Consider the following 15,506-nt stretch of genomic DNA (forward strand, 5'->3'; position numbering starts at 1 on the left):
AAAAAAAAAAAAAAAAACCAAAAAGCAAAAAACCCACAGGTGTCCATAGTTGTGTGGATTTATGTATTGATGTCATTCCTCTATTATTGTTTGAGGGTCAATATAGAATTTAAGGTGTAGTAGTGTTTCTTTCATAAACTTGGGTGCCCTTGTACTTGGTGCATAGATGATAAACATTGCAACGCCTTCTTGGTAGATTTTTCTATTAGTATGTAGTATTCTCCCTGATCTCTTCTGAATAGTTTTGGTTTGAAGTCTATCTTGTTATGTATTAATCTGGGTACATCAACTTGTTTCTTAGGTCCATTTACTTGAGATGCTTGAAATATCGTTTTCATCCCTTTACCCTGAGGTGATATTTATTCTTAATGCTAAGGTGTGTTTCTTGGATATAGTACAGGATGGATCTTAGTTTTCTGTCTTTTTATTGTGAGACTACTAATATTGAGAGTTATGAACGAGCAGTGTTTATTGATTCCTAGTGTGTGTGTGTGCTTTTCCCTTCTTTGGATTTTTGTATGGAATCACTTATTTCTTTTATTTTCTTGGGTGTGGCTAACTTCTTTAGGTTAAAGTTCACCTTCTAGTACCTTCTGTGGGGCTAGATTTGTAGATAGATATTGCTTAAATTTGGTTTTATCATAGAATGTCTTCTTTTCTAGATCCATTGTGAAAGAAAATTTTGCTGGGTATATTGTAGACTGTGCTGACATATGTAGTCTCTTAATATTTGTGGAACATCTGTACAGACCTTCTGCCTTTTAGATTCTCCATTGAGAAGCCAGGTGTTATTCTAGCAGGTCTGCCTTATGTATGTTATTTGGTCTTTATTTTTTCCCTTGCAGCTTTTAATATTCTTCTTTTGTTCTGTGTATTTAGATTTTTATCATATACTGCTGAGAACTTCTTTTCTGGTTTTAGTCTATTTGGTGTTCTGTATGCTTCTTGTACTTTTGACAGGCAAATGCTTTTTTACACTAGGAGAATTTTCTTCTATGATTTTGTTGAAAATATGCTCTGTGCCTTGCTCTCAGTTTCTTTTCCTATTATTTGTAGATTTGGTCTTCTCATAGTATTTTCCGGATGCTTTATGCCTGTACTTCCTTTTTTTAGATTTAACATTTTCTTTCACGGAGGTATCTCCGTCCTTCTTTTGTGCCTTCAGGGTCTGAGATTCCATCGTGGGTGTTGGTGAAGCTTGCCTCTGAGGTTCCTGCTCCAGTTCCTAGATTTTCTCATTTCCAGTTCCCCATCTTTGTTTTCTTTATTGATTTCTATTTCTACTTTCAGATCTTAAATTGTTTTCTTCATTTCCACCCACCATTTGTATTTTCATAGGTTTGTTTTTTTTTTAAAAGGGGCTTCATTCATTTCCTCTGTAAGGACCTCTATCATATTCATAAGTTATTTTAAGGGCTTTGTCTTATACTCCAACTATGTTGTAGTTATCCAAGCCTCTTGTAATAGGTTTGCTGTGCCCTAGTTGAAACTTTCTGTTCTATGCTTAGATCTAGGACTCTTATGTTTGGGATGAGTGTAATTCTAGGTGCTGATACCTGGTCTTGTTTTTGTTGGGTGGGTGTTTTGTTCCTTAGTCTCCGTTGCCCTCTTTGGTTCTTAGGAGATTGTAGTGGCTCTATGTTGCTTATAGGGAGTGAGTACTTCTGGAGGTCTGGGTAAAACGTGTTTCTAAGTATTGGAAGCTGATATTTAGGTATGGGATGGGCTAGGTGGTGGTGATCTGGAGGAGGGAGGAAAGTAAGGTGTTCTATTAAGTTCAGCTTAGTCCCCTAGGAAGAGGGGCACAGAGAGAGGGGAGGCTACAACAGATAGTCCATCACAGAGCTGGGTGAGACTGGGAGATTGGTATGGAGGACAGGAGGCAGCATGAAGATCTGATGCTTGTTTACCTGCTCTGCTGGCCTGCTTGCTTCTGGGGCATGCCTAGGGAGAGGTGAAGATCTGCAGTTAGCCTACCTGCTTCCCTGGCTGAGTGGTCTCAGGGTTCCCAGGGAATACCTGCTGATGTTGGGGGCTGGGATGAGGTGATGGGGGAAAGACTGTGTGAGCCATTGGAGATGGGGCAGGAAGCAGCAGGTGTTCTGCCGTAGAGCTGGGGGTGAGAGTAGGGAGTGGTAAAAAAGCCTGAAGTTAGTCTACCTGCTGCCCTGGCTACCATGTGAGTTGTCTTGTTTTGTTACTGTTGTTGGTTTTGTTTTTAAATCAGGTCTAATCTTGATCTAATGGCTCACCTTTAGAAATGTCTATTAGTTGTGACTTATTCAGTTTGAAAAAAATTTTGGCATCTGACTTGAGGTCTTTATTAGAGTAACAATAATCCCATTAATGGGACAGCATTTTAGAAAGATATCACATCCAAATATCATAAATCCAGCTGGGCCTTTCACACCAGAGCCCATGCCTGTAACCGAGACTCATTTGAGGTAATGCTCTCTTCTCTGAGGAAAGCATGGCTAGCAGGTTTCAGTATTCCCATCCTTTCCCTCCACCTCCTCAGTGTCAGAATTAGAATAAACTTCCACCGTTGGTGACTAATGAGGTTTTTTGACTACTAATTAGGAATGATTAAACATTTTAGCTAAACATACCAACCCTGACACCAGCTTTCGATCATGTTTATGTATTTTGTGTATAGCTGGGGGACTGACCCAAGTGTCCCACACAAGCTGGACCAGTGTTGGATCTGTGCTCTACATTCCTAGCCTTCAGCATTTGGTAACTAAAGGGTGAAACACCAAATACATGGCTTTAATACGTACATTTTATCACTGGCAAAGGGAAACATTTATCCGTTGCTACTTCTACTCTCCTCTGACTTTCTTGGCTCACCCCAAGTTGAGATGGCGGGCCACCTAGAGGAGGCATGGTGGTCAGTTTTATTTGAAGTTGACAGTATCTAAAATAGCCTGAACAGAGTCTTTTACGAGGGTCATTTAGTTTGCCCTCTGAGTATTCTGTAGGAGACTGTTTTCCTTGTGTTCATGGAGGTGGGAAGGCCCATCCATTGTGGGTTGCACCATTTCCTGACTTTCAAGTGCAGGGCAGATGTGAGCACAAGTAAGCAGTCATATATTCATCTTCTCTTTGCTCTTGACTGGATGTGACCAGCTGCTTCAAGTCCCTGCCTTGGCTTCCCCAATATGAAGGGCCCTAACTGGGAATTACAAGCTGAATGAATAGAGCTTCTTCTCTTACAGCTACTTTGTAAGCAACTGGAAACAGGACAGTAGGATACAGACATCAATGGAGGAAAAAGACCATTTACTAAAATATTTCTTTTATTTGAATAAAGTCATTGACATTTCTTGAATTCCAGCTAACATCAAGTAACAATCAGAAAAGGAAAACAAAAACAAACAAAACCTTGACAAAATGTTATATAATTAAAATTGACAGTGGATAGAAAACCCTTTTAGACTTTAACATCATAAGAGAAATATATTAAAACGGGCAACATACAGATTTAAAAAGTTCTAAGAGCTGATCCCACCCTAAATCTTACAAAGTTCCCAATGACTAACGTGTTCATTGCCTTCCTCCAACCAGCATGTGGGCGCTGCCGAGAGTCAGTGTCAGTGATGTTCTTTATGAAGACTGATTCTCCTAGAGCAGCAGGTGAGCAACCCTTATTCAAGTCTTTCCCATTTTCCTCATGCTATCAACATGTGCAGCGTCTGAGATGAGCAGTGGTGACCACCGGGAAGGCAACGGCTTTGGCAGGCAAGCTTCACAAGGGGCACAGTTAAGCTTTGCCACGAGCCAAAGATGCTTCTATAGGTTTCAAAGTTACCCCTCAAGGCTGGCCGAGAGGTCAGCCAACAACCTGGACTTAGTTTGAAGTTGCTAGTGAATGGAGAGTTAGTGAGTGAACACTGAGATGCACAGACGAACCAGCACAAATGCTGGTCTCAATAACAGTGAAAATGTGTGTGGCTCGGCTCTGAGCCCACAATAAACGCCCATCAAGCATTTCCCCTACTCCCCATTCTAGTGGTTCTCAACTGTCAGTGTGCTATGTCTGTGGTGTCTGTGCGATGGACACTCTGCAGCCCACCTGAGTTGTGACATGGATGGACTGGAATGGGGCCTTGGAATCTGTATTCTTAATAAGCATTCCATGAACTCAATGGCTGGTCCACGGGCCGTACTCTGAAAAAACACCGATGTGCCGTCAACACATGATGAAACAGTGGTTATTGTTTGTGACTTCACGGTGAAGTTTTAACTGAGAAAAGCGTTGAAATAAGCCTGTCGGCAATTACATAATTGAGATCTCTCTTAAAAGTAATGTCATAAACAAAGACTTAAAGTTTTAAAATAAAATTTGTTTTAATCCAAGGCACCTGTAAAATACTTGCTGGTGTGAGAAGTTGAGTTATTCTAATCACACAAGACACTACAGATATGGAGGAGCTCTGGCAGTGATAATTTCCCACAGAGCAGGGTTTGCTCAGAAGTAAGCTATTTAGACTTAATGATTTTGAGAAAAACAAACAAAGACAGATATACTATGTGAACTACCTTGCTGAGTGATTTTTTAAGCATTTAGAAGTAAAAGGACCCCTGCTCCTGCTACACTGACTGTCTGCAGTCACACTAGGGATGAGCAGTGGATGCCCCCTTGGACTTGGCCTGAAAATGTACACTGCCCAGAGCTGGGATTCCCTTAGCATTCAGGCACACGTGACCTTGGACTTTGTAACACTGGCTTTCGTAGCCTTTATCTCAGGAAGACTTCCCAGGACTCACAGTCTACAATCTGACACTTGTCTGAAGTTTTTTTTTTAAATATAAGTGAGTTCTGGAAGATGACACTCCATTAGAACATGAGTGTCAAATGCAAGCTCCAGAGGAGAAAGCGGGCACTGTGTGCTGCAGTGAGTTTTGTGGAGTCACTGTGAGTGCGCTGTGACACTTCTAAGATAAATGCCAGCAGAAAATGCAAGGAGAGACTGCACACACGGTGCAAATTAGGTAGTGCCACAATGTAAGTGTTCTTCATAAAGTCTTACATAGATTTTAGGTTGTCAGACAATCTGCAAATGACATGAGAGGAAACTTACAAAGGCTTACAACAATTTGGTAGCACATTACTAAACAGTGTTGTTCTGGATCCCATAGCAAACGAGACCATTACTTTAGTAAGAGGTAAATTGTCTTGAAGCCAGCGAAAGTCTAGCCCAGCTGTGAAAAGAAAAGTGAAATCTGCACTTTAAAACGTCACAGATGGTTTCTCAAATACCTACGACTAGCTGTGCTGACAGCAACTCTTTCCAGCCCAATGTTTCCTGGTTAAGTCACTAATGGACGTTTCCCAACACCCTTATTTCTAGAGTTTAAAGGACAGTTAAGTATTTACTTTACAAATTTGCTCTCAAATAGCTCAAAGCTGCTTCCACTACACCCCTCTCTATTTAAGAGTTTGCAAGTCATAACCCTTGGGTTATATAGATTAAATGTAAACCAGAATGTACTGGGAAGTCCTGTAAATGAAAATAGCTGCAGAACATGCCATTGGAGCTCAACTAAATGTTTGACAAAATGGGAGAAATAAATTTCACAAATTAAAAGTATAAAAATTATTTCTGTAATATCATTGACATTATTGGAATATCTTCAGGACAGTGGCCATCAGGAATGAATACACTACCAAGAAAATACCCATTAGAAATCATCATCATAGGAAGGTTCTCACTGAAATGAGGAGGCAAAAAGTAGTTGTTGGTTTTCCACTAAAATTTCCTTTAAAAGTGGAATACACACTGAACACAGGGGAAAGCATTTCCTTAGATGCTCTGCCTCCTGGCATCTAGGTTAAAGCTCTCAGGCAAGTCACTGATCCCAGGAGCTATGCTGGGGCCAAAGGATGGTTAAATCCACTCTTGTATCAGGGAATTCTCACTTCTAAAAATGACTTTGGTTACATGAATAGGGTACTCTTGTTTTAGTCCTCGTATTCTGGGGGAAAGGACAAGTTTATTTACATAAATAAACCCTCAATAACAGAGACACAGAGGGTATCACCCACAGCCAGCGGCTGCCCCGACTGTCTTTAGGTCTTGACTTGCCATTACTCTGTTCAGTGGCTGCACTCTGCCTACCACAGACTCACTAACATTTAAAGACATGTACTATGAACAAAATGTGGTTGTCTTCAACATTTATTTTTACTGAAAAATGAATGTTTTCAAGAGTTATTTTATACAAAATTTAATAACTTAGACTATGAAGCAATTTAAATACTAAATTCCCTCAAAAAGACAACATTTGCACATACATACATGATGCACACATAGGAAAATGAAGGTCAAAAGAATTTTTTGGCAGCTGCTTCTTGCTGAGTCCTAAAAAAGAAAAAGAAACAAAACCCCAAAACAATGACAGATGCTCTATACACTCAACTTGGGAAAGAAATGGGATTGTTAAAACTAGCAACACCCCCTGAAGTAGAAAACGATCGAGTATGGCAAACACACTCTAAACATGCACACCCAATAGACTAGTTTGCCTTGTAGTGAACCATCTAGTTAAAAAAACTAGTTTTTGTATAAAAACTAGTTGTTAGTGAAAGCTACATTAAGGTCCTATTGACTCCACAAAGTGTACCATCTAAAACCATGTTGGGCCAAGTGTTGTCAAGAGACTTACCGGTACATGATATAGCCAATGAACAACACCGTCTGCACTACTACAAATATCACAAAGTGGATCGTGGACAGACACGACGGGAATGGTGGTAGATCTGGGCATTTTGGTTTTTCATTAGATGGCTGTAAGGCAAATAACCTGTATTATAATTAGTCAATAATGGTCTGGAAAGATGTAAATGTCAATTTTATAGAACTCACAGTCGGTTAAATAAACAAGTATTTTTTCACTCATTCCCCTAAATATTTTCTACCTATTTAACTTCTCCTGTCTTTTAAAATTCTTCTGCTTTCAAAGAGCAGCTCCCCCTTGTCACCATCAAGTCACCAGCATGGAACCACCCCTTCCCAACTTCACTACAAGTGATGACTTCAGTGCCCTCCAAGGTTCTAGAGACCGGGGCTCCCACAGGCTCCCACTGCCCCGGATGCTTCAGTTCACAATTTCTGTACTGGCATAAAAATTAACAGCATAGACCGCATGTCCAATAATGTTCCAGTTCATACAATAAATTATATGGTACTTACCAATAAACTACTTAAACACAATTTTGTTTCCTGGCATATGCTTTGCAATTTCACAACACTAAACCTGACTGAGTTTGGAAAACTATCTATCTTCCGAGCTCTGTAAGATAGAATATTTTTAAGGACCTAATTAAATATCAGGGACAAAGATAATGAGATAGTTATTCTCAATCTAGTTGCATCTCTAAGACAGAGTCTTGGGGACATGCCCACCCATAGTACCAAGCTGGCCACTGCAACAGAGAGGGACAAATATCTTCAGACAGAACTAAAATATAATGATTTGGATGAAAAACCAGGGCCAATAAGAAAACTATTAAGCAAGATTTGCAAAATGATTCAAGGCATGTATATAGATAAGGCTCTGTCAAAATATAGTAGAAACAAGATTGGAAGTTGAAGACTAAGCTGTTTTCCTGTATAATGACCTTGAGAAAATCATGTTAATGTCATTTATTGCTGATATAAACATAACATATTTCAAGGGGTTGATCTTCTCCTTCTTCTAATCTTGACTAGGACCAACCACATGTATGGAAGTGCACAAGGCCACTGAGGGAGATGAGCACACAACACAATCTTATTTGACTCTATCTAATCTCATAAAACCTAATCGAAGTGGAACAGTAACAAAACAGCCAGAAAATTTCAGATCAGAATGTTGGGAGAAAATATACCAAAGAAATATACTTTTTAAAAGCAGACTTGAAAGAATACAGGAGATCAAGTCAGTTAAAATCCCAGCACCAGTGGGGAGGGGAAATCCTACCTCGGCTGAGTGCTACTGGGAGAGGGAGAGTCATTTCTCCTTGGGGCTGTGGCCCCCGATGGGCTGCCAAAGCTCTGGTGGGTGGCCCTCATGCACGTACAGGCAGCAGTACGTGGACTCTGTGGGTTTACAGAGTTCTTGGAATGAGGAGGGCAAAGGTAGGAGCAATAGGAAGGGAGGAAGCGAGGAAGAGGTCTGATCAAAACACCTTCCATTCAGATCTCCTCCTCCTACTGCCTTCTTTCCTCAGGCCATCGACCAACAACTTAGCTTCTCTCTCCCTGAAAACCCACTGACCAGGTAATCTTCACTCTCCTTCCTGCCCTCCATTCCCAGCACTGAAGCAGATCACTCGCTGAGGCTAGTCTTCCCGCTCTCCCTCCGAGATCCTCAGCTTTCCTCCCTTGGTCCATCCTCTCAGCCCCAGCTCGCTCAGGACCCAGAAGCACGCGTTCCCAGACAATGCACAGCCATGGTACACTCCTAAGAGCCAGGGGTGGGGGGGAATGTAGGGAGTGTGGGGGGGCAACAGAAGCCAAGGATCAGAAAACTCACCCAACAAAGACAACACCCAGAATCACAGCCATCCCAAGCCCAGATGCCTAGACACCAGCATAAAAACAGTAACAGCCAAGACAGTGTGTCTCCACGAGAGCCTGGTGACCCTCCTACAGTAGGCTCTGAGACAGTCAACATGGCTGAAGCACAAGAAAGGACTTCAAAATGGCTATTACAAATTTGTGTGTGGTTCTTAAAGAGGGTATGAGTAAATCCACCAGTGAAGTCCGTGCAAACACAAACGGGAAGGAAATGACTGACGAGAACATGACCATCGCAAAGTCGCAGGAAAGGCCTTTAACAAAGTCATCATCTCATCATGGTAAAAGTCCTCAAGTGTCTAGACATACAAGAGACATATCTAAGCATAATAAAGGCAGTTTCTAGCAAGCCCCCAGCCAATGTCAACTTAAATGAAGAGAATAAAGCACTTTCACTAAAGTGAGGCACAAGATAAGGTTGTCACTCAGCTATTTAAAATAATAAAATCACAAAATTCACAGGTAAGAGCTATGAAAAGAAAATCATCCCAAGTGAAGACAACCTAGACTCAAAAGATAACTATGGTGTGCATCCAGTTCTACATGCATGTTGCCTCAGTCCCTGAGAAGAGGTTACGATCCATATGATCACAGAGGTTATAGAGTAAGGAAGTAAGGGGAGGGGGCTAGACCACGTTAGGAAGAGGAAATACAGTTATAGATGGGTAAAGGAAGGGGCCTGGAATAGGAAACAGAACAGACAGTTATGGAAGGGTAAGGGGAGGGACTGGAACAGTAGAACCAGATGGGAGAGGGGGAAGCAAAACAGTTGAGAGAGGAAAAATGAGGGACAGCAAAACTAAAGGCCACATGAGGAATTGCATGGAAACCCAATACAGTAGATGCTTCCTAAAATATTCACCAATACAAAGGTGATCTAAATAGGATCACCAAACAACTGGGGAGCCGGAGCCCCAGCTGGGCATTTCTTGTTACCAAATGAAACATCTTGGAGGAATTGCGGCAGGGGAACTATAATCAGTATATATTGTACTGGAAAAATATCTATTTTCAATAAAAAGAAAGAAAAAACCATAACTTATATTCACATATAAATTGCCAAGCAAGTTTAAAAAACATGAATTATAGAGGGTATTAAAATGAGAATACAAATACTTTCATTTTCTGGTAATGTATTTACTCACGTATAAAAACCCCCACTGCTTGCTTTTGCTCAACAGGCAATTACGAGAACAGACTTCTACCTACAAACGCAGAGCCAGGACTTGCAGAATGATGAGGTAGTTAGGAATGACCACGACACAGGGACCCAGTTACCATGCTGCGCTGTGCTAGGCTGTCGATGTCTCTCTTCACGACGTGCAGGTGTTCCTTGATATCCATGAAGTGCTGAGTTGTCTCGTAGACGCCTGCCGAGCCCGGGTGCTGGATGCCACTGACCAGCCGCACAGTTTCACTCATGGAGTTCCTAGATTTGAAATCATGAGGGCTTTGGTTTTTTGTTTCCAGCTACACATTTCAAATGGTTACCTTTTCCTAAGTTTAACATATCAGATCATTAAAAAAAAGGTTTTGATTGTTGACCAGCATGACTGAGTAGTTGATTGGGATTTGATGTTAGAGGCCACCACCTGCCATCATACCCATAACCATATCACAGCCTAGAAAAGACCAAATTCAAAATCTGTAGTACAGTTCTTAATATAAACTTATCACTTTCAAATCATGGAAAAATAAGAACTTGAAATCCAAGCTCTGTGTGCCAGGAGGGACAGAGGGAGCTCCTGGGTCCTACACTCTGCTCATTTGTCAGCTTTCTTTATGACTCTTTGTCTTTGTTGTAACAAACCATGACCAGGGACACAGCAGCTTTCTGAGTTCTCTGACAAATCAGAGAATCTGTTAGTCTTAGGGACTCCTAACACAAGTGAACTCTGCCTCTGTTTCCCTGTGCTCCATCAGATGGCCCTCAGGTACAAGCCCAGAACAGAAACAGGAAGCCAACCAACGAAGCAGCACTAACGTCTGAAGGCATGTGTGACAGTCTCCGAACTATGCGACATCTTTACACACTGACTTTAGGACATATGTGCTGTGTAAGGCATGACTCCACTGTTCACTGTTAAGGCTGAGCGGTCACTGAGCCCCGTGGATGAGTGACCACATGGCAATAATGGACCGCACTCCAACCATGGAGAAACTATAACAGACTTGGTTGTAGAAAAGAATGCACATAACTGAAAATAAGGAAGGGGCTTCAGCTAGTGGGACTTTCAAAGCTTATGCATGGCAAGTCACCATGTGATTACCACTGACAACATGAAATGCCCTCAAGTCTGCTAATATCCCAAGACATACAAAACACTGAGTCTCTACCATCCTTCTGACTTTATCTCCTCCTACTCCTTCATCGGTCTTGGTCCTTTCTGTACCCTGAAAATATCCTTGACTGTAAGCCTGTCTGTAGAATGCCCTTTCTACCCGGCCCTTGCCTCCTATCTGTGGACTAGAGTAAAGGCCAAGTCAAATGACACCCCTCCTCAACATCTGACTCTCCTGCGATCCTTTCTTGCCAAAATCACCCCTAACAGCAGATTTTCCCCTCGTACTGCATGTGGGTCAGTGTGGCTCTGTAAGAAGGTTCCCAGCTTGACTTTCTATCAGCACTAGCGGTGCTATTTAGATGAATCCATGAGGTTTTTACTCTTAGTTCCTCTGTGTGAATTTTAGTATAAAAAGCAGGAACTATGAAAAAAAAGAAGAGGAAACTGTCAGTTATGTTAACCTGGGTTAATGTGTGTGTGTGTGTGTGTGTGTGTGGTGTGTGTGTGTGTGCTTAAATATGTTAAATATAAAAGTTCCATCTGACTTAAATGAGCAGTTCAAACTTAACATTAACCACAGAATGCCTGGGGTTTTCTCAGTCAGAAACCAACTGCAATTAATCTTAATGGCACGGGCATCTAGGTTTTCCCCTTAAAACATCAGCTAAGCATTACAATTTAATATATCTAAAACATGTATAACTTTCTCATAAGCGCACATTTACATCTCAGAAGCACAAGCCTGCTTATGAAATACATTTTTAGTATACAAAACCTGGTCTCTTAGTAGACTTCTAGGCACTCATTCACTTGCTTATGATTCTGCCAACAGTTACATGGCACATGGTATGAGCAGGGCAGTTTCTAGGAAAACCTGTGGAAGCAGAATCGTCCCTGCCCCGGTGAGTACAATGGTCTGGTGGGATGGCAATACCCTGGAGGCATAACCAGGTCTACAAAGGAAGAGGCGCTGAGCTCTGCAGGCTGAGTGTCTAGTATCCCAGGAGGACACGAAACGGCAGAGTTGTCTTTGATTTAAGGAGCAGATGACATGAAAGGAGGCTAGAGGGAACCCTTGGCAGAAACACCTGTTAAGGGACAATGGAAGGAAAAGCAACAAGGATGGAAACAGAAAGCAAAGGGCAAGAGAGGTGTGCTCGAGTCTTGACAGCAAAGTGTCATGAGCTGACAGTGTGGGGAGAGGTAGGAAGTGCTCCAGCAGGGGCTGAACTGTATGCTACTGAAAAGCTTCCAGGATTTCCAGAGAAGATGGGAAAACCCATAAAGACAACTGCCATTTCCAGGAATGGCAGGTATCTCCTCGTCATATTTTTCTAAAGTTTAAACTTGGGCTCCATTTTTGATTAACTTGCCACATGTGTAACAGGTATCTGCCGCTGCTACATGGGAAGTGTGTGGGGGTTGCTATGTGTCTGAGGGAAGTGCCTTTGTCCATAATTCATCCCAAAACTTGAATTTCCCAACCACCACCTGAACTTTAGCTTGTGCTAGTACTACTGGGAAGTGAAAGAGGCAAAGGACATACCCAGAATATGGTCCTTCCAAAAGAAAGACAGTGTGAGAAAATACTCTCCCAAAAAAGAAACAAACCAACCAACCAAGCCAATAAAAACAGAACAGCTGTCTGTGCCTGCTTTCTATGTGATAGAAATCAAGGGAGAGGCTGGGAAGAGCACCATCCCCACCCGATCCCTGGTAGGAAGAGCACCGGCCCCACCAGATCCCTGGCTTTAATGCCCTAACACTAATGGGGAGGTGGGAAAAGAATGAGGTAGCAGGTTTAAAAGAGGGTTAATATGTGTCTGCATGTGCATGAGGCATGTGTGTGTGTGTATATGTGTGTGTGTGTGTTTTTACAGCCCTCTGGGGATGGAAGGCCCACCCAGGTCATTTGTTTAGGTGATCATACAGTATGTATGTTAATTTGCTGATTTTTACAATTCTATTGTGGTTATGTAAAAATATCAACATTAAAAGATAGGTGAAAGATACAAAAAATATAGCATTTTAATAGCTTCTGAAGTTTAAAATCATATGAAAGAAAGGGGCTGGAGACGGCTCAGTGGTTAGGAGCACTGGCTGCTTTTCCAGAGGACCTGAGTTTCATTTTAGCACCCATGTGCCAGCTTACAACCACCTCTAACTACAGTCCCATGGGATCTACACCCTTTTCTGGCCTCCGAGGGTACTGTATGCACATGATACAGACATACGTATTAGCCAAAACCACCTTTTTACATAAATAAATAAATACTTAAAATACTGTATCAAAATAAAAAATACTATGTCATATAACCCAGTTGACTTCTTAAAAAAAAAATCTATTCACTGGATTTAAACAGGGCAAGTATTCACTTGGGAAGTGAATTAATGACGGAAGAGGCTGCTTAAATACAAGGAGGAGCGTACAAATCCCCAGCTGTCAGCTGAGCTCTTTCAGCTTCCTACTCTGCTTAAGCTGGTCCTTACAGCTGGGCAGTCCTTGAACCCTCATTCTCCTGGGTCAAGGGTTGTGCTGGGTAGGAACGCTAAAGCAGTAGCTTATGAAAACACACACAGCTTGTTCTATCTGTCGCAGACATTGGGAATGTTGGCTGGATGCTCGCCACCCTCATTAGAAATTCACCATTCAACTATCCAAGGACTGGTATCTCCTTCCTATCCCAATCCTCTGGCTGATCTATCTTAGGGCAGAAGATGGAATCAAAAAGAAAGCCTGAGCAAGTGTGCCTGTTTTACAGTCCTGCCAGGGCAAATGCCTTTCTGTCCCTGGGGTTTCTTATGGAGTTGTGACATGTCACTCCACATTCTTTCCATAACTTCCAGAGAGGTAGACACATGGTCTCAATCACCACAGCAAACCTCTTGGCTAAAGCATTTTTTTTTCTTTTTTCAGCTTATGATGATTTTTAAAATTTAGATGTTTGGTAGTTTGCATATATTACCTGTTTATTCCTAACATACCCTAGGATGTGCAGCCTACCCTGCTGAAGGGCGGGCGCCCAACATAGGAGAGCACGCACACACGTTTCATTAGGACCAAGGTACAGAGCTCTGAAACATGGCTGCTGGGGACTTACTTCATCTCATTCACTTGTCTCAGAATCTCTTGCTGGGTCTTCACGACATTATCCAGTTCCTGTTGAGAAACCTGGAAGGAGACAGGATGGGCAGGCAGCTTAGCATCCACTGGCCGCACAGAGCACAGAGCTGTTCAGACTCTCCTCTGGCTGGAACAACCGTGTCTGAACTTACCTGCCCGGGCTGTCCTGGGGTCCCTGCTCCTCTCCTGGAAATTTCCTCTGTCAGGGAAGAGACATATCTCCTCTGCTCATCAAGGATCATATCCAGCTGCCGGTTAAGCTGCTTAATCTCCAGATGAATACGATTCTGTCCTTCAAACACTTGTCTCAGCTCCCGGTCGCCTATGCTCTCGAAGATGTCATCGGCTACAAAGTAACCACAGGTTAATTACAATTCTCTACACATCTGTGGCTTTGAAATACTCTAACATGCCAAGTGTCCACCAATACCCAAACCAGAACGTGACTAACACAGGGGTATACATTTATCTGAATTTTTTCACTTAAAATAACTTTTTGTTTTACACATACTATATAATTTTACTAGGGAGAACTAATATGAAGGAACAGAAGTCAAAACAGTGATAGGCCATGTGGAGAGCATGCTCATGGCACTAGAGAACTTTCTGGGGTAGAAAAAAAATATTCTGATGTGGTAATGCTTAAGAGGGCACACACAATTGCCAACAACTGACAAGGGTGTTCTCTACACACCTTCCACAGCAGCTACCAGGTATGGGCACAAATTACACGATGTTCATCATACCGCCAATCACTGTGAGAACTGCACTTTACAGTGTTCAAATGCTAGACACAGGCTTCATTGAGTAAGCTCCCATCATTCAAGCTGATGGGGAACAAACTAGATATAAAGCCAGTGGACGCTAAGGACTGACAGCGCAACAACAGATAACAACAGATAACAATTTCTTGGGCTGAAACTAGCATTTTAATTTTTTTCCACCACTAAAGCCCGCCATTCTCCGTAGTAAGGGGAAAGAAGCAGGTACTTCACTTTAGGCTCATAATAGTTTTGATAGTCCTAAGCAGGATATCTACGTCACTGACTTCCAAGGTCCAAGGACATGTACAGGGGACAGAAAGACTGTAGGAACAATATGGGAAGGAGTGTCATGAACTACTGCCACCCAGACCCAACGCAGCTGCTGCAGTCATAAGAGCTGTACAACACTGCACCTTTCAACATTTCCTTATGGACAGAATCCCATGAGGCCCTACTCATTCCAAGAAGCCTGATGAAGTGCTGGGGAAAGGGGGTCATTTTCTTCAATGGTATGACGCTGCTGGACTAGCAGGAGAGCAGGGGTTCAGAGGGAAAGGAAGATAACATGGGGCAAGATAATTCTAGTAATTCTAGCATATCCATGAATCTTTCAGAACTTTGTAATAATGCCACGCACTATTACACTCTAATAGTGTACTATTAGTACACTATTAGTGTACTATTACACTATTACACTATTTCACTTTGTGTGAAGGCGGTATCTGAGGCGTAAACTTCAAGGAAAGTCAGTCTCCTGCCTCCGCATTGT

General features: G+C 42.1%; 1 protein-coding gene across 1 annotated transcript in view; it reads right to left on the reverse strand.

Moving 5' to 3' along the window:
* Window positions 1-3,281: 3,281 nt before the first annotated feature.
* Window positions 3,282-15,506, reverse strand: part of Lman1 (lectin, mannose binding 1) — a 23,574-nt gene continuing 11,349 nt past the window's right edge. Inside the window, exons 9-14 of the mRNA XM_031365914.1 lie at window positions 14,126-14,319; window positions 13,951-14,021; window positions 9,843-9,993; window positions 6,670-6,791; window positions 6,303-6,365; window positions 3,282-5,205 (exon numbers count right to left, since the gene is read on the reverse strand). Of these exons, the coding sequence (XP_031221774.1) occupies window positions 6,329-6,365; window positions 6,670-6,791; window positions 9,843-9,993; window positions 13,951-14,021; window positions 14,126-14,319 (575 nt within the window). The 3' untranslated portion in view covers window positions 3,282-5,205; window positions 6,303-6,328. The remainder of the gene's footprint in view (window positions 5,206-6,302; window positions 6,366-6,669; window positions 6,792-9,842; window positions 9,994-13,950; window positions 14,022-14,125; window positions 14,320-15,506) is intronic.

The sequence above is a fragment of the Mastomys coucha genome, unplaced genomic scaffold, assembly GCF_008632895.1.
Source record: "Mastomys coucha isolate ucsf_1 unplaced genomic scaffold, UCSF_Mcou_1 pScaffold13, whole genome shotgun sequence".
Classification (NCBI taxonomy): Eukaryota; Metazoa; Chordata; class Mammalia; order Rodentia; family Muridae; genus Mastomys; species Mastomys coucha.